At 38.8% G+C, this 18,953-nt stretch overlaps 2 protein-coding genes and 1 pseudogene across 2 annotated transcripts; 2 read left to right on the forward strand and 1 right to left on the reverse strand.

The window, feature by feature from the left end:
• Positions 1-7,783: 7,783 nt before the first annotated feature.
• On the reverse strand, positions 7,784-8,646 carry LOC149104968 (uncharacterized; annotated as a pseudogene).
• A 2,543-nt stretch (positions 8,647-11,189) lies between these two features.
• LOC110065646 (ras-related protein Rab-5B-like) lies at positions 11,190-16,481 on the forward strand. The gene is made up of 3 exons (XM_089271915.1): positions 11,190-11,454; positions 13,104-13,200; positions 15,964-16,481. Exons 1-3 carry the CDS (start codon positions 11,227-11,229, stop codon positions 16,239-16,241), a joined length of 603 nt encoding a protein of 200 aa, XP_089128041.1. The 5' UTR covers positions 11,190-11,226; the 3' UTR covers positions 16,242-16,481.
• LOC149104969 (uncharacterized) lies at positions 16,281-18,271 on the forward strand. The gene is made up of 2 exons (XM_089271916.1): positions 16,281-16,458; positions 17,146-18,271. Exons 1-2 carry the CDS (start codon positions 16,281-16,283, stop codon positions 17,307-17,309), a joined length of 342 nt encoding a protein of 113 aa, XP_089128042.1. The 3' UTR covers positions 17,310-18,271.
• Positions 18,272-18,953: the final 682 nt, after the last annotated feature.

An 18,953-nucleotide genomic window follows, 5' to 3' on the forward strand; every position in this document is an offset into this window, starting at 1 on the left:
CGAGCCTCATCAAACAACAATTTATACCAAAGTAAGTTAAGCTCGTGTAGCTCAGATCTGCTCGCTGCAGATGAATTTGTTCTTTTCCCTGCATAGTCACCACCCCGGGTATTTACGTAACTTATTTAGTGTCCTACGTTATGTTATGTGTTGTTTACTTTGTGCACACATGAAGCTAAAACTGAAATATTTACCGAGAGCTGATCCACACTGAGAACAATACTGTTTGTTTTAAAGTTTTACTGAAAAACCTGTTAACACATAATTTTTATCAGCCTAGACGGTTTGTCTAGCAAAGACAAAAGAATTTGTCTGGCGTAGGGGTGGGAATGGAGTTGAGGGGGGCGGCGAGGTGGTTAAAAAACTTTTTGTCCGCATTACTTTCTTTTGTTTTCATGGCGGGAGTCACTCTATATATTGAGCACGGATTTATTTTTTTTACTGTAACTTGAATCCCAACAAACTCAGTAATGCATAAATATGTGAGAACTTGTTATTCAAGCAAACAGTGCAATGCAGATGCGTTAGAGCCAAGTTCTGTCAGCTGCTGTCTCTAGGTTAACTTTGAAAATGTTTTTGAAGGGCAGAAAGAACCACAGGGAAGCCAAGATGGGTGGTTATGAGTCAGATATGAGGCAGTGGCAGCGGCTGGGTGGTTGGAGTGTCAGACTTGTAATCTGGAGGAGTGGGTTCAAGTCCTGCTCTGACCACTAGCTGGAGTTGTTTCTCTTTAGACCTGAGTTTAACTCTTTCATGGCAGTTGTAAATAGCCAACTGATAAAATCTATAATCAAAAAGTAATATGACTGAAATGACTGTAATTTGATAATCTAGGACTGTGATAATTAGACAGACACTAAAGGATAGAGATATTAGCCGTTTGTTAATTTTTTGTCTTATTTGCCCTTCACCCGCCAACAGATGTATATGTACCAATTGTAAAATATTCCTTGATTTTATTTCTTATAGTAGCCGGACCTTTCCTTGGTTGATTGTCTACAGTTTACACATGAAATTAACCTCTTACTGGTTATCGTACAACCCCGTTCCCAGGGTCTCTCATCTTACCGCCCCCTGGAGCGAGCGAGGAGAGACCCTGGTTGGGTCTGGTCACGTGCCACTTTGACAATTGAGAACATCAGGGAGGGGTCCTATGTAATCAGCAATTTGTCGCGTTGAGCTTTGTCGAATTCAAAGTATCGCGCTGCGACTGCCATTTCCTGCGGTGTTTATCAATGCTTAGTTTTCAGGCTGAAATGTCGAATAATATATATTCCAACGTTTACCTAAAGGTTAAGCAATTCTGTCTCGAGGCAATTTAGTGGTCGTGATTTTCAGTGTTGCCGTCTTACCCACTGGATTTATGGAAAGTCAGTCATACTTCAACTGTGGATGTCGAGAAGTGCAATTTCATCCCGTAGTAATTGTTGTTTCTCCTTTGAATACACTCGATCAAATTGATGTAAAAAACATAAGAATGTCTCTAGGAAAACGTATCGCTTTCTCAAAGTAAAGCTACGGCAGTCTCTGAAGAAAAGCTGAGCTGGACGAAGATAAATATGATATTCGTGCAACGCACTGTGCTTGCAAACAGTTCTAATCAAATAGCCGGGCACGGCGTCTCCTGCGGCGTCACAATATAGAACGCAAGTAAGCAATATGTTAACGGAATATTTTAATCTTCGACCCTGGAGAGCCAATACTTAGAGCCTTAAAACATATCTTGCAATAGAAACGAACCTAAACAAAGTATAAGCCCGGCATGGCAAATTACTGAGGTGTCAAACTCTGAGAAGCGACGTGCAGTTAACAGCGGAAATCATGCACACTCACGACCTCTAAAAACATGCTGTAACACAATCAAACAACTTCTCTTCTCTACTTACAATTTCCATTTCTTCTAATAACACGGCATAAAAAGTGCCCCTCAGAAACGCGCGTGAAGCTAAAAAAGGTCGAGTGATCCAAAATTAAATGAGAATGTGCACAATTGTCACGAACCGTTGGAGTCACGTACACTAATTTATTAACGACACAATAAAAATGATATTTTTCTTTTTCTAGCCTCCTTTAGGTCGAAGATAAATCCAGTTTATCAGTAACGATGGCGAAATGCATACCACGACGAGTTCGTTGTATTATCCTTCGCGCTGTGCGCTGCAAAGTTCGGGGCGCCGACGGCACGGTGAAACTTCAATAAATCTTTTCACCCTTTCGCTCCTTTCGAAGTGACTTTGGCTTTCAGTGATCAATTAAAAGGCCCTGAATTCTCTAAAATTATTTAATCGCCATCCACAAGACCTAGCTACGCTTCATTCTGAGGTAAAGATGAGTCGAAGATCTTCCATACACAGCCTCGGCCGTGGTGTGCAATTCTCCATTCGCCTTCTTGAGGAGATTTTAACAATATGTAACGTCCTTCACTGAACCATGCAGCCTTCGGCGACTTGGATTTCCGCTCTCAGATGATGGATAAGTTTTCCTCGGCGTTTGCAGAATATAACCGCCGGATTTTGCCGCAGAGCATCATATCGTTCTTGGTTTACTTTAGTGACAAGACATCCCGCACTCCCGTAGGCTAAGTAGAGACAAAATTCCTACTAGGCCGCCCATCCCTTCAATAATTTAATTGTCATCTCCCAGATTCTGGGAGACACGTGACCAGACCCAACCAGGGTCTCTCCTCGCTCGCTCCAGGGGGCGGTACGATGAGAGACCCTTGGAACGAGGTTGGTTATCGTAGAGCAATTCTGATCACAAACTTGATGAGCATTAATTTGCAGAAGTGTAGCAGCTCTCGTAAGCTTGTTTATAATTCTGTTTGTCGTTATAGTGTATAGCTGTTATTGTTTTAGGGCTAGGGCATTGTCTCTGTTGTTTGTTTATTGTTCTCTCGAAGGGTATCGAGATATTCATGTGAGACCTTACGAAAGCTGCTACATGATGGTCCCATATTTGATTATGGCTAACTTCAAGCAAATCACAGATGTCCTACCTAACGGAAGCAGAATCATATCAAAACAGCTTACTTAGAAGTCTTTATTTCCAAATTATTGTTTCACACATAGCACTCTCCTGCTGAGATATTCAAGACATGTCCATTATTTGCTTTGTTGCCATCCACAAATAAAAAAGAAACAACCATTGATTATTTATCAATACATTTGCATAATAGTTGTGATATGCAGTGGAAAATCACTTGCCCATATGTAAAATGAATGTCTTCAAATCTTGGTATTTATAAGATATTTCTGTCATGAAAATTGATAGGAGATATGTTAGAAAATTCTTTATTAAGAACTGAATTTCTCTATCTTTTCTTTTTTTGTTGTTAAAAAATTTACTCCTAATGTTTCAAACATAGTACCAGTGACTGTGGGTAACCTAACACGGCTTGGTATTGAATATTGCTTAAACTACTCTCCCATCTGAGGGGGTGGAGGGGGGGGGGGAAGGGTGGGGGGGCGGGTGGGGGGGCGGGTGGGGGTGGTTCATTGTAGCAATATTTTTTGCTACTTTTATTTTGTGCAACAGATACTCAAGTTAAGTGTTGTGACTTTTTCTCCTATTTTGTGGCTGTTAAAGCTCACCCGTCATTATGTAGCCATTAATGGGAGAAGTGTTAAATCACTACTCAAATATTATATAATGGCTCTTGATGTTAATTTTGAGATCCAGAATGTATTTTTGAGGACATAATTTCACAGGCCATCTGATATTCGTGATGGTGCGATTTCTGTGACGGTCAGTCGACATCAAATCGCATCCAATCGCACAATTCATGAAAAACTGCATAATTCACATTTACAGGAAAATACACCACTCGTAAAATTCATACGGAACCACATCCGAGACTCGGGTGGTATATTTTCCATATCCTCACTAGTGAAGACATCAGTGATTTCGCTGATATCAAGTTTGTCTTTAAAATTGTTCTTAAATTCATTGGTGAATGATTGAAACATCTTCGGGTCTTCCTCGAAAATCTTCGGCAATCTTCGGTAATCTTCGCTAATCTTTGGAAATTTTCTTCGGAAATATTCGTGTGTCCTTCGGACAAGTTTTGGAGAATCTTCGGAAATCTTCGGAAAGTGGTGGGAAATCTTCGGAAAATGGTCAAAAATGCCGTCATCAGTATGTCTTTATCATAATAAAAAGGTTACCTGTTAGCTTGAAGATATGGATTTTATGTTCTTGTGATATTGTTCTCGCCACTCGAACATAAAATTCGTATCTTCTCGCCACCATGTATTATCCTCTATATATATCTTATACAAGGAAATGTATGAACTTTGTTCATGACAGGCCAAAATATAAGCAGAGGTAATGGCAACCTGAAGGTGGTCATAGTGATGGGGTTGTTGGAGTTACATTGTCGTCAACTTGTAACTTGCTTACAGGCCCTTCACTCCAAGTGAAGCATACATGTAGGCCATCAATGACTCTCTTCCATCTCACTTGACTCTGGGCTGTCCTTTCTGCTTCAGCTCAGGTGGTGCCACTTCTCTTTAGTTCAACAGTTAGGGGTAAACGTAATTTAGGCAGCCAATCTGCACTGGTGTTTTCATTGACGAGTTCGGACATAATCATTGAATAAGACATTAAATTTATGAGCGTGCAATTTTTGTCATTCAAGCTTAAAAACAAGCAATCAAATAATGTGATCAGTTGGTGTCATTCTCTTTTCAAAAAGATACAAAAGGGGTTTTTTTTTATTAATTTTTAATGGAAATTACAGAATGTATAATTCATATTGAGGGATGGGGTTAATTCCTTTGGCAGTAGCCATGAATTTTACAATTAGATAATAAATATAGAGAATACTCACTGTTGCATTGATTCTATTTCTAGGTGAAATACAATTGCAGTTGTACAGCTTCTTATCCTGAGGAACACATCTGCAGTTGTTTTGTCATTTTGAAGCTTGTACTGCCCAATGAGTGAAGTCAGGAGAAGACTACTCCCAAAGTATAAAGTAGTACTTTTAGGTGATTTCTCATGGTGATGGTTGCAATGATTATGTTGTTTTAAATATATATTCAATTATTACATACATGTACTGTTTGTTTCAAATAAGGTCTCCTAGTTTAATTAAAAAATGTAAAAGTTTTATGAGTTAGGGTTCCTTTTTAGTGCAGAGTGCACTATCAGGATGGTTTGGGGGTTGAAGTCCGCTTAGAAGCACTCTTGAGCCAAGGCAATAAGGTGTAAACTTTAATGTTTGTTTAATTAATCAATTTCAATTAATTTATTAGGGTTGCAGCAAGGGGGTGGGATGGGGTAGGTATTTGTGAGCACTACTTAAAACAATAGTACCTACGCTACTTCTTTGATTACTTCACAAAGCTAAAGGTATATATATAAATTTCTTTCAGAAAACCCCTTGCTCTTTATGTGGTACTTTTCTCTCTAGGAAAAAATCACTATTTTGCTCTTAAAACGCATGTGCAGATTAATAAGCGTTAGTGTCAAATACTTACATGTATTAGGTGGAAGATACATTTCATACAATATCACAGACCAATGGTGGTAGAACCCTAACATGTCATACGCATGCATTCTACCATTAGTTTGATACAAGAACACTACTGTGACTGCGTGTCTTTTAGAATTATTCCTAACTTGGTTCAAAAAAATGTCATCTGTTGTTTCCAAACTATACTACATGTAGTGCGTTTATTTCATCCTTTAATTGTCTCTATCAAAGAGACCAAGAAGTTCATATTGCAGCAAGATGAAACTTCCAAGTAAATGGCATTAAATCTTGTCAAATTGTACAAAAAAAAAAAAAAAACAGGAAACTGCTCAAGCATTGCTGTAGACTCCGTGGCACCCACTGAAAGCCAAAATTAATTTAATCAGTCTTTAAGGGGGCTCTTCCACTGATGAAGGATATAATCTCGATCAAATAGCGCTGTTTACTTTAAATACTCCTTGTTGAAACACTTCTCAGTTTTATGAATCAAATTTAAGTGGTTTTATTGTTACACCAAAGGTGGCAACAGAATGTGCTGCTCCATGACAATTTGATAATTAGATTAGTTCTTGTTTATCATTTCTTAATTTGACATTCAACTTTTTTCCGTGTATCTCCAGCTGTGAAAAAAATACAAGCACATCTTCCGTGTGTTTTCAAGAAAGCAAGACTTTCATGTTACTTACCTTTGCGAGGAAAACAAAAGTATCAAGTTACAAATGTTGGTGTGAAAAGTAAAATTAAAAGTAAAATTGTCGCATTCACTACTTCAATGTATTAACTAGCAAGGTCAATACAAACCAGGAGTGAACAGTGGGGGTTATATAGAAACTGTGTAATACAGTACTGCGTCAGAGCTATACATTATACGCTGCACTATCTGAGATTATAAAAATAATAACTGAAATACTACGCATGCTCTGATTGGTCAATAGAGTTGCTAAACCTATGTTCTATTGTACCAGTAAAGTACGGTTCCCGATCTATGGCAACTCTACATGAGAACTCAAGAGAACTCGGAACTCTGGCGATAACAAATGTAATGAACGGTTTTGCCTTTCACTGGCTGAGATATCAATAACATGAATATCTTTTCATTTTACATAAAAATTTGCAAGGAAAAAAAGGACTAGAAGTTCGTATTCATATAAAGCTTTATCTGTTTTTTCCAGGCCAAAAAATTAACGTTGACTCCGGTTGGATTTGAGATTAAAATTAAGGAAATATATTTATGCTTAAGATTAACTATAAAATTAATTCATTTACTGATAACTCACCATGTATTTATTTCTGATGGTACAAATAATATTTGGCTTATAAAAAGGCGGGAAGTTTTAAACCCTTTTTTCGGTGCATTCCACGGTCTGTGGAGGGTGGAGTCAGCTGGGCTCGACTGATCAATTTGGGTTGTCAAAAAAGCAGGGAAAATATTTCTATCAGAAATTTTGAGTTTAAATTCAATGCATGCATGCATGCATAACACAATAAATGAATTTGGTTTCCATAAGCTTAGCTTTCAAGCAATAGTTTTCATTTAGCAAAATGCAGAGAAACACGGACTTCATAGCCTTGAGTATAAGTAAATAAATTCTGAATAGATTTCGGAAGCAGCGTTTTTGTAACTAACCTTTATTCCATTCACAAAACCCCGTCACAATACTTTTGAGTTAATTAGTATACTTTTTGCCTTTCACCGGCAACCTTTTCCTTTCCTTTCTTAAATTTTCTTAGCTTGAAATGTTTTCGTCGCTTTGCTCTGCGGATTTTGTGTCCGGCACGGAGTCTGTCCTTTTCCTTTTTTTCAGTCTCTGTGATTGGTTGGTCACGTCATCTCATGAATTTGATGAGAATAAGCAATTTGATCACGAAAGTACAATAAATTTTCCTCTCATTGACAGGCTTTTTCCAAAGTTATTTCATAAAAGCGATAGACCACTCTTTCTATGGGTTTACTGGCGCAATGACTTGAGATGTTGGGAGAACACTCGAAAAGCCTGTAAACCACTCGCCTAACGGCTGGTGATTTACAAGCTTTTCTCGTGTTCTCCCAACATCCTGCGTGGTTTATTGCACCAGTAAACCCAGAGAAAGAGTGGTCTATTGCTTAACTGTCTCTCTAGTTACTCTTTGTTGGTCTATATATAATAGATTATCATAAACAAAATTGATAATCATTGATTACTCATTGATTATTCATCAATGTCACTGATTAGTTGTGTCTGGCTTATTTGCATGAGCTTCCTGCATGACCATGGTCCAAAAGAATAGTGAGAATGGGCAATGTGGTGGCCTGGACACTATTATTTATTTATTTATTTTTATTATTGTTTTTTTTTTTTTGCCATCGGGCATCATGAAAAAATACATGTACTTATAGCAGTAACAACATAGAACAATGAAACTTATGTTACAGTATGTGGCAATTGACATGACGATGTGGTAATGTAATATGATATTCTGTCAACTATACATTATTCATTGACCATAAATTAACTGGTAAGATTCAATTTTCACTTTTTGTTCTATCATAGGTCTTTATCGTAAAAGCAAGGATAATAGCAATAGGACCAATGATAGCCTTGTGCATCCTAGTATCATGGGTGGTGAAGTGGTCTGATGATGATGTTATCTAATTGTAAAGTGCATTTGATCATGTACATCATGGAAAATTGCGCTATATAAGTTTTAATTATTATTATTATTATTATTATTGTTATTATTATTATTATTATTATGAGTCCTTGAAGTCTTGCCGCTTTTAACTTATGGTGCCGAGTTCAATCCATGAGCCTAGGGCAGTCATAAGTCTGCTGGATTACTTGATGGATAGAGTCCTCCTAAGTATGTGAGCAGTTCCAAAGAGGACGGTCTTCTGTAGCTCTGTTATCCTAATATTGCCTGGGATCTTGCCGACGTAGTTTTCTGTTCCCTTCTTGACAAGTCCGAAAGCTCCAATGATCACTGGGACAGTTGTTGTTTTCATTCCCCACGTTTTCTCGATTTCAATCTCAATATCTTTGTACTTTGTGAGTTTTTCCATTGTTTTCAAGGAGGTGTTCCTTTCTGTGGGGAGGGACATATCGATAAGCGGACAAGTTCTTTCCTTCTTGTCTTTCACCACTATGTCTGGTCTGTTTGCTTTTATCTCTTTGTTCGGTTTGGATTGGCATGTCTCAAAGTATAGTCGCTGTCACAGTAGCTGGTTCATGTTCGTAGTGTTTATCTTGTACTTTGATGTTATAGTGTTTGCATATTGTCTAGTGGAGATATGCTGCAGCTTTGTTGTGTCTTTGTGTGTACTCTGTCTCAGCAAGTTCAGGGCATCTGGAGACAAGATGGTCAACTGTTTCTTGAAATTGCCCACAGATTCTGCACATTGGGTCAGTGTCATCTTTCAGGATCTTGTTTCGGTAATAGTTGTCATAATGCATTGATCCTGGGCAGCAATAATGAAACCTTCTGTTTCTGATTTGAGGCCAGGTGTACTCAGCCAACTGTGGGTTTTGTCTTGGTCTACATCCTTCTCTTTTGTTCTTTTTGGGTACTGACCATGCAAGGGCTTTTCTTCCCATTTGCTCTTGAGTTGTTCTAAAGCTTGGACGGTGTTTGGCTCCTCACTCGCTACGGGGGCATTATCTTCCACAGCTACTGCAGAGGGATTGCCTTCATGACAGCTATTGTTGTCGGTACAGTCTGCCTTGTCAGTTACTTTGTCTTTGATGGTTTGAATTTCCATGTTTATTATTATTATTATTATTATTATTAGTAGTAGTAGTAGTAGTAGTAGTAGTAGCAGTAGCAGTAGCAGTAGCAGTAGCAGTAGCAGTAGCAGTAGTAGCAGTAGCAGTAGCAGTAGCAGTAGCAGTAGCAGTAGCAGTAATAGTAGTAGTAGTAGTAGTAGCAGTAGCAGTAGCAGTAGCAGCAGCAGTAGCAGCAGCAGCACTAGTAGTAGCAGTAGCAGTAGCAGTAGTAGTAGTAGCAGTAGTAGCAGTAGCAGTAGCAGTAGTAGCAGTAGCAGTAGCAGTAGTAGTAGCAGTAGTAGTAGCAGTACTAGCAGCAGCAGCAGTAGCAGCAGCAGCAGTAGCAGCAGTAGCGGTAGCGGTAGTGGTAGCGGTAGCGGTAGTATGGTTAGTAGTAGTAGTAGTAGTAGTAGTAGTAGTAGTAGTAGTAGTAGTAGTAGTAGTAGTATGGTTAGTAGTATGGTTAGTATGGTTAGTATGCTGGGGTTGGGTCAGGTCCAGGTTGACTGGCCAGGAACATTCCTCTATTCCTCATCCTCTGTTATACTCTCTCACTCCATCGTTTTTCCACACTAGTTCTTGCAATGTTGAGGTGACTGGCTGTCTACTGCACTTTTATTTCGCATTTATAACAAGTAGGTCTTGATAAAATCAAGCTATGAATTAAGCTTTATTAAAAACTGTTTCATAAACAGGCGATACTGCAGTTAGAAAATCATGGTTGACACACAGATACCTTTATGGACCAATTAAAGAGACTCTTGTATACACTCTTGGAGGTGAGTTCTAATCAGGTTGATATAAATTGAGTACATGTAGGTTTAATTATTACATAACAAAGTTAATTCAGTCAGATTGGTTTGTTGCCAGTCCAGTATTTTCCTAGAATAAGATATGTGGCCCTGTTGGACCACTCTTGAAGAGCTCTGTTCTTGAAGTTTTTAATGGCTTACTTGCCTGAAATAATGCACACATTAAAGGTTGTTTATCATTTTCTTCCAGCTTTGCTCCTTTTTTCAGTCTTAAATGATGATTTCCAGTCCATACTGTGCATTATTATTTCACTCAATGAAATGCGAATCGATGTTATTCGTTATGAACCACATACCTTATCTTTGAGGCCTTTGAAATTCTTTTTCCAACAGTTTCCTTGATTTTGACAGCTACTAAGTTGTTTCATCAAGTGATACCAGATAGAATGAAGCATAAAGTTTTGCATCCATTATGGCAGTTGACATGAAACTTCAAAATTACTTCCTGTAAGTAGTTGCAAAATGTTTCATTTTGTGACGTCGTACATTAATCAAAACAAAAAGCGTAAACGAACTCCTAAGAGTGCACAGTATGAACTGGAAATCACCTTTAAATGTCAGGCATGAGCAAATGCTAAGTCAGCCAGAATTGCAGCCTTGAAGTTTATATTAATAATAATTACCTTTCCTTAGTCTGTAATGTTTGGATTGTAATAGACTGTTTCTTAATCAAGTTTGCTTGGTACCATAGTGGGGACAGGGAGAATATCAGCCCGTTTATTTTTTTTCTCTTTGTACTCTCAACACCTTGGACTGATATTCTCCCATTACAATTTCTCAATTAGCCAATCAGAAGCTGTCTACTGTTCTTACTGTATATCCTGTGATATCAAGTCACCGACCTGACAAGGCTAAGATATCATGGTCACCTGGCCAAATTTGAGTACCGTAAATACCTACATGTAATACATCATATCTCTTTGTGGTATGCTTTGTTTGCAATTGTCAGGCTCATTTCATCTTGCTATGGGTATTTTGGCTCATGAAACGAGTTTAATATCCAGCCTGAGCATACCAGAAAGGTACGATTATGTATTAGTGTAGCCCCTCAAGCTTGAATACATGTACTAAGATATACTTATCTCGTCATATAATTTTTATTGGGAGTGGATATTGCATCTTTCCACTTTAATTTCTTCTTTTTTTAGCTGCCTATCATGCCTGGGAGGTACAACTAGATCACAACAGATATGTGATAATGGAAATATCGGACACTGCTGGCATTGAAAGACTTGATTCTGCTTGTGAATGGTACTGCAGAGGAGCACATGCTGCTATTGTTGTGTATGACATAACACAGGAAAAGTCATTTTGGAAAGCAAGATCTTGGTTACAAAGACTTCAGTATGAGGCCGGTCCAAATATTTTTAAAGCACTAGTAGGAAATGAAGCAGATTTTGCAAGCAAGAGGGAGGTGGAGTATAAGGTAATTTGTGTTACTTTGTAGCTCTGTAGGTTTCCATCAGGCAGAAGATCTGGAGTTTTGTTTAAAAATCTAATTCTGTCCATATTTCTTGTGGCAATTCCCCATTTTATAATAGTTAATTTTAATTCTAATTTTATATTAAAAGGCAGCCTAAAACTACAGACCTCACTATGAGGCTCTGGGGAGTAACTACAGAGTTTGTAGGGTTTATTTTAAACAGTTAGGGTTGGACTTAGTTTTATTTCACAAGGAAGTTTGCTCTACAGAAAAGGTCCAGAGTGTGCAAAGGCGTGGTCACCAAATGTCCTGTGTTTGGTTCTGGGAACAGCAACAGTTTATGGTCTTGGGAGCACAAGCTATAATTTTTGTTAGTCTTAATGTGTAAAAAGTCTTTGATGATATTATAGCCAGGTGCTTGATTATTCAGAGCTTTGTAAACAAGAAGTAAGTTTAAACTGAACATGATAAATAACAGGAAGCTGGTGCAGATGGTACAATTCAGAGGAGATATGGTGAAATTTGGATGTGCCAACAGTTAGTCTAGCAGTGGCATTTAATACTTTCTGAAGACGATCAGATTGGTAATTACTATTTAGGGACACCATACAGAAGAGAATTGTAGTGGTAGAGTTTTGATAGTCTCAGGACTGAGGAATTTCCTTATCTGCCGAATTTTGTAGAGGTCATAGAATGCCTGTACAACATTCTATATAAATCTAATGTCATCATCATCATTTTCATGGTGATCATCATCTTCATCATCTTCATCGTCATCATCATCTTCCTCGTCATCTTCATCCTCATCTTCATCCTCATCTTCATCATCATCTTCATCGTCATCATCATCCTCATCTTCATCCTCATCCTCGTCTTCATCGTCATCCTCATCATCATCCTCATCCTCATCTTCATTCTCATTTTCATCATCATCTTCATCCTCATCGTCATCTTCATCATCATCATCATCTTCATCTTCATCTTTATCTTCATCTTCATCTTCAGCATCAGCATCATCATCACCATTATCACCATCATCATCACCATCATCATCTTCATCTTTATCATCATTAGCGGCATCAGCGGCATCAGCGGCATCAGCGGCAGCATCATCATTAGAATCGCCAGCATTAGCATCAGCAGCAGCAGCAGCAGCATAAACATCAGCAGCAGCAGCATCAGGATCATCAGCATCAGAAGCAGCCTCAGCAACATATGCAGCAGCAGCATCAGCATCACCAGCATCAGAAGCAGCATCATCAACATTAGGAGCAGCCTCAGCAGTCTCAGCAGCCTCAGCTTCAGCAGCTCAGCCTCAGCAGCAGTAGCCTCAGCAGCAGCATCATCATCAGCAGCATTAGCAGCAGCAGCATCAGCATTATCATCATCAGCAGCACTATCACTATCGCTATCGCTATCATTATTATCATTAGTGACTGTAAGTCTCATTTTGGTGATTCCATCCATTGATGGAATCAGAATTGATCCTATTACAGGATTCCTATCTGCAATAGATAGATAGATAGATAAACTTTATTTAAACACGATAATAATTAAAGCTAAAAGCTTGTGGGGTCGCGTATTTAAATTTTACTTTGCAATCTGCCTCTGCTAATGCAGACACAGTTCCTATCTTGAATATGATTGTTTAGGATGCTCAATCTTATGCACATGACAATGGTGTGGATCTGTTTATGGAAGTGTCATCAAAAACCGGTGAGAATGTGGAGGACTTATTCTTAACAGTAGGTGAGTTATAGATTGGTAGTATTAGTTTTCAATGCTCTGTATACATGTTCATGTATGTATCTTTTCAGTGATTTCTTATCATCAACCTACAATGTGTGATCTCTCTTCCACTGTGTACTGGACAAAATTCAATGTACATGTCCATTCATTTAGATTACTCTGGGAAAACCCTATGTCGGCTACACTGGCCGGCACCTATTTCAACGTGTTGCCGACCATCAGAGCTCAGGTGGAATCAGAAACTACATCAAGAGGGAACGTAATATGGAGCCAGGGAGCCTTGAAGACCATTTTACCATCTTAAAGAAATGCGCGACTAAACTTGACTGCCTGATATATATCCGAGATCTTAAGCCGGTACTCAATACTCAGTCAGTCTCAATCAGAGCAAAACTGTTTGTTTAATTAACATAGTTTCCTAATAGTCACATGTTTTCTTGTCACTTAAAGTATTTTGCCACCTTGTGTGCATAATTGTAGATCCTTTTACAATCCAAAAAATAAACTACACATTTACTTGACAGTGAAATCCGACAATGTAGATGAAAGCTATTTTAGGGGAATTTAATCTATAGTTTTGGGATTTTTCTTGGGTTAACAACTTTGCCTATTATTTTGTTTTGTAATTAGATTCTGGTAGGTATTTGGCGTAGAAAGGCAGGCTCTATTGTTACGGAAAACAAAGGAGAACATGCATAACATGCAGTACAAGTACTTATATTTAAACGGTGTCCTCCATTTTGCATCAAATGATAAGACACTTTTGAATTGGGGGGGGGGGGGGGATTTAGTTTTGCCCACAGAGATTTTTGTTTTATTTTAATTGTACACTTCTGTTTCTGTTTCTCTTCGCATACTAGACAAAACACTACGTTTATGAGAAGGACCACTTTAGATTGGCTCCAGGCATTATCAGAGTTTAAACCCATGAACATGACCATGCAGCCAAACCAGATAGTCAATCTTCTTTTCGATCAGATCCTTACAGCCTGGACCTTTTTCTGGCTGGTATACATTCCTGAGGTGGAGAGGATTGTACCAAGTCATGAGCATGATGTTGCACCTAGTGCAGATGGTCAGTCCTGTTGCAATGGGCGAGGCAGTTGTCTAGGGTGGGCACTCTGCCTGTCAGTCCTTCTAGAACTAGGTCGACTCTTGCACGAAGCAGGCCCAGGGATGGTGGTATTTATGAAATAGAAAACATGTACTGTGTTTCTATCGAGTTATAGAAACACGAGTGGAAGTTTGGGAGAACAACAAATGCTGTCGGAACACGACCCGCAGGCGAGTGTTGCCACAGCTTTTTCGAGTCCTCCCAAACTTTCTCGAGTGTTTCTGTAACTCGATAGAAACACGGAGAACATGTTTTCTATTTCTTTAAGAAAAAAAAAACACCGGGAAGAAAAAATATAAAAACAACTTGTTAACTTTAATTATCAAAATGTAAATTCTCTTTGCTCGCGCCATGAATACGTCAACAGCTCGTGCTAGTTCTGTGTTTCTATCGAGTTACAGAAACACGATTTTTAACCAATCAGCAAGCGTATTTTCTTAGGGCTGTTTTCTGAATGTATTTCATGGCCAACTGCGAGAATCTAGTTGCATCTTTGAGCTTCAAAAGAACCTCCTCTATGGAGGACTATTTGGTGCTTTTTGCAGTGTGCAGCTTTTGGTTCGATCGACTGGCTCGTCTCAGTTGGTTAGAGGACTGGACTTGAAATTCCGAGCTCGTATGTGCGGATTCCATTCCCTAATCGGTAGTTCTGAGTTTTCAGGATTCCTGCTTTTCTTATGTTAGCTGCGAAAAACGCCACTGGGATCTTTTGATGGTGCATTTTTGTGATTGCATGTGGATTCATGGTGTACACTTTTGCTAATAGTTTTAAATTGCGTTAAAATTGAAGACATGATGACGTCGTGGCTTGCATACTTTTCAGCCGTTAAAGCTACTGCTAAATCTTGTAGTTGGACGTGACTGAAGTTCTGGGTGCCATAGATACGAAGGGAAGACATTGAGACGTAGGTGGGACTGATTCGTTGCAGTCCAGGTACTTTCAGTTTAGAGAATTGTTTTGCCCTGAGCAAAAACAGTCGTAGCTTTTTGCTGTTGCGGAGAGGGACTATGTTGACGTGGTTTGTTGTATGGGAGTAGCCAAATTTCTCATTGTCAGGTCAGCCATAGGTATAGCCTGGGTCGCGGACGCTCCATACCGCTGGTATATGTTGTTTACAGAGTTAAATATCCGTCTGCAACGCAGGCTACAGCCTACGCTGTGTGCGTTATGGTTGTGGAATTCTCCTATGTCTGTGTTTCAACTCTTTCGTAAGCTGCCGAAGTTCTTGTCCACTAAACGTACGTGTATACTTTCTTTCTTGCGTCCTCAAATTCAACAGAGTCTTCTGAGACTGCTTTGGTCGTGCCATTTTTCAAATTACCTCAGATATTCTTTGGATTGACGGTACGGAGTCATTGTTGTAAGGTCCTGATGAAAAAAGCGTTGCAATGTGATACTTGTCACTGAAATACACATAGGGATTGACGTGTTCCAACACCACATTGCTGGTGCCACAGAAACACTTAAAATAATTATGCTGCTTAACAGTAAACCGCTGACATGTTGTTTAATTTCCAATGAGAACCTAGTTAGTAGGCATAACGAGCAACATGTGTCGTTGTTTTACGTTTTGGATACTGGGCGTTTTGAATTTACTGTCTTTACAAAAGCAATCTTTATCAAAAAGAACTAATTTTAACTTTTGTAGGTTTTAATTTGGAGATGCAACAGTCGACGGATGAACTTAGGAAGACAATTCGTGAAGACAACAAGGCTTTAAATCTGGAAGGGAGAAGATTGTTAAGAATTTCAGACGCTGTCACAGAACTGACGGAGGTTAAAATACTTAATCTTTCACGCAATGAACTCACAAGGTTGCCAATACGCACAGGTAACCTGACAAACCTCACAACGCTGAATTTGAACCACAACAAGCTAACAAAGTTTCCCGAAGCTGTTGTCAACCTGATCAACCTGACGCACTAGTTTGTGAATGACAATCAACTGTCATCACTACCGGGAAGTATGACAAGTCTGGAAAAACTGCAAGAGCTGGAATTGAAGAATAACAAAGTGAAAAGACTCTGTAAAGATATTGTTGACTTAAAGCATCTTGAAAAGCTGTCCGTGAAAGATAACCCTTTGGCGTTCGAAGAAATTAGAAATCTCATGGAGCTGCAGTGGATTTATATAGACATTGCAGGTTAGCATAAAACATGGCCAGTTAAGCCATTTCTTGGTGCATTATGATGTAACAACATAACTGACTTGACTGCACACTTCTAGAAGTTATTCGCAATGGCCAAATTCAAAGACGCTTCTAAACCTAAAGGCACGAAAACAGAGAAACTGTTTATTCGTGCTTCAACCTCAATATGAAATATTTTGTTTTAGTCTGCTGATCGCTGGGGCCATGTTAGAATTTTACAATATATCGAAATCGTTGTAGCCTGTATGTTATTGTTTAGTGTATTTTAATGTGGATGAGAATAAGTTAAGATAATAGTAATTTGTCTAATCGTATTCGCGTTTACATTAGACAATAACACAAAGATCTAAAAAAATTAATTTGAATACATTAAACTGCCGAAAGTAATGACCCTGGTTACTTTCGGAACTAGCTGCCTTTGGGACTCGTTACTTTCGGGGGTCGTGACTTTCGGACTTTTAGGGTGTATTGCAGAGAGTATATTACAAAGTACTAACGTCGCAAGGACTGTGCTTATTTGCTACTTTCTGGTCACTTGCAGGTTTCTTTAACTGAAGTGTGCAACAGTAACCAATTTCACTTTGTGGTTGAAACTTAAGATTATTGTCTGTTTGCCTTTCCCGTAGATGCAGCCTTTGCAATCAGAAAAATCACTGCATTTTCTTACAGTTACACCTACAGCTCCTTCAGAAATATTAGTGGAAGGAGATGTTGCAAAGCAGCTCTATGAAAAAGCGCTGAATCATGGACCTGGGAATGTTTACCGTGGTAGAGTTTTATTGGTTGGCCAGGATCGTGCTGGAAAAAACAAGTTTGAAGAAATCTCTCTTAGGTTTGCCATTTAACCCTAAGGAACAGAGCACTGAGGAAATCCAAGTTGATCCTTCAGTCTGCGAGATTGAAGTCGAACAAGAAGATCTGTTAGATCTTATAACAGCGCTTTTAAAATTTAACTGTTTTCTTAGTACTACATTCGCAACGCAGTGCATATTCCCGGCCGAAGCAATCTTTAATGATTCATTGATTACTGTAGACGGCACAGCACTTGATCAACACAAACTCTATTATCGCACCATCAGTCGTAGCCGTTGTGACATCTCCGATGACGTAATAGTCTTAATCTGGAACTTTCTTCGGGATATGTATGGGCAAGAAGATACGAACAGTATTACAAACCGCTTTCTTTCTTTAAAGCCACGATTAAATTTAATTGCTTTTTTTCCCTTGAGTTAAGGGTTAGCAAAGAAGTCACACGAGTCACATAATTCAAGAATTGCGTTATCTACGGCTATCTTTAGTACGGTGGTTATTTCCCTACCAATGACGTAAATCTTTGCACGTTCTGACACGTTCTTTGCTTGGCTTGCAAATATTTAATTTTCCTTCCGATCTATGAACTCGCTGCGATGAAACAGTCAAAGGATTTACTTCATTTGCCTAAAACCACAAGAAATACTCACAAAATTACAAATAAATTAATGACCGTCACTTCTTCCGAAATAAACTTGCAAAGTAAACACGATCTTATTTGTCACGTAGGGAAAGTGAAAGCTGCAACGTCAGCGCATTCCATGGCTGACGTAATACCTTTTTTCAGCGTATTTATTATTCCCTTTAAATCCAACGCTTTGATAAAACGAAAAGAAAATATATTTTACCCACAAAAAAGAAAACAATATCCGTAAAATTGTCCGTGTATTTATGTTTTAACAGCTTCTGGCGTAAAAACATCACACGTTGCGTGACTCAAACTTTGGCCGAACGGAGGTCTGCGTCTGGTCACCGACAAAAAAAAAAAATAAATAAACCACGGGTAAACCTAGAACCGCGCTCGGCCCATGGCCGCGCGGTTAAAAAAATAAATAAATAAATCACGGGTAAACCTAGAACCGCGCTCGGCCCATGGCCGCGCGGTTAAAAAATAAAAAATAAACCACGGGTAAACCTAGAACCGCGCTCGGCCCATGGCCGCGCGGTTAACAAGTTAAAAACTGGAATTCCACTAGCGAGAATAAGCCAGGTTTGGCGGAATTTTCTGAAGACATATCAAGAATGTTGGCTGAGAAACAATATCACTGGATACTCGATGGGGCTAAAAATAACTTGGAAATGAATGTAGAACTAGACGAATCAATAATGGCTGTGGACAGAAAAAGATCAAACACAAATCAGGTTTGGTTAAAGTGAAGGGGATGCTCATCATAAAATGAAAAAGATACTAAAAGGTTCCATGCTCCCTTATCGGCTGAAGTTCTCTATTACTAGATATAAGAGGTGTCAACTTCAAAATCTATTATTAAGAAGCGATCAGTGTATAATTAACAAATACATTCCATGCTGCCGTGCGTCTGTTCAGTATTAGTATCAATCTTCTAGCGTTCTATCACGAATGCTGTTCTCTGATTGGCTACGCTACTCACTATCTATTTAAACAATAGAGTGTTTCTGTCGAGGAACTATCGGTTGATAGTTGCCCCGCGGAAATTTGA

The sequence above is a fragment of the Orbicella faveolata genome, unplaced genomic scaffold (genome assembly GCF_042242905.1).
Source record: "Orbicella faveolata isolate gen_17 unplaced genomic scaffold, um_ofav_v1 contig_34, whole genome shotgun sequence".
NCBI classification, from domain to species: Eukaryota; Metazoa; Cnidaria; class Anthozoa; order Scleractinia; family Merulinidae; genus Orbicella; species Orbicella faveolata.

What these genes read in the sequence shown, in the direction of transcription:
- LOC110065646 (XM_089271915.1), top strand. Translation starts at nt 11,227, where the DNA reads ATGGAAATATCGGACACTGCTGGCATTGAAAGACTTGATTCTGCTTGT. An exon ending in AGAGGGAGGTGGAGTATAAG is followed by an intron (nt 11,455 to 13,103) that starts GTAATTTGTGTT and finishes ATGATTGTTTAG; the next exon opens with GATGCTCAATCTTATGCACA. An exon ending in GGACTTATTCTTAACAGTAG is followed by an intron (nt 13,201 to 15,963) that starts GTGAGTTATAGA and finishes TAACTTTTGTAG; the next exon opens with GTTTTAATTTGGAGATGCAA.
- LOC149104969 (XM_089271916.1), top strand. Translation starts at nt 16,281, where the DNA reads ATGACAAGTCTGGAAAAACTGCAAGAGCTGGAATTGAAGAATAACAAA. An exon ending in GATTTATATAGACATTGCAG is followed by an intron (nt 16,459 to 17,145) that starts GTTAGCATAAAA and finishes TTACACCTACAG; the next exon opens with CTCCTTCAGAAATATTAGTG.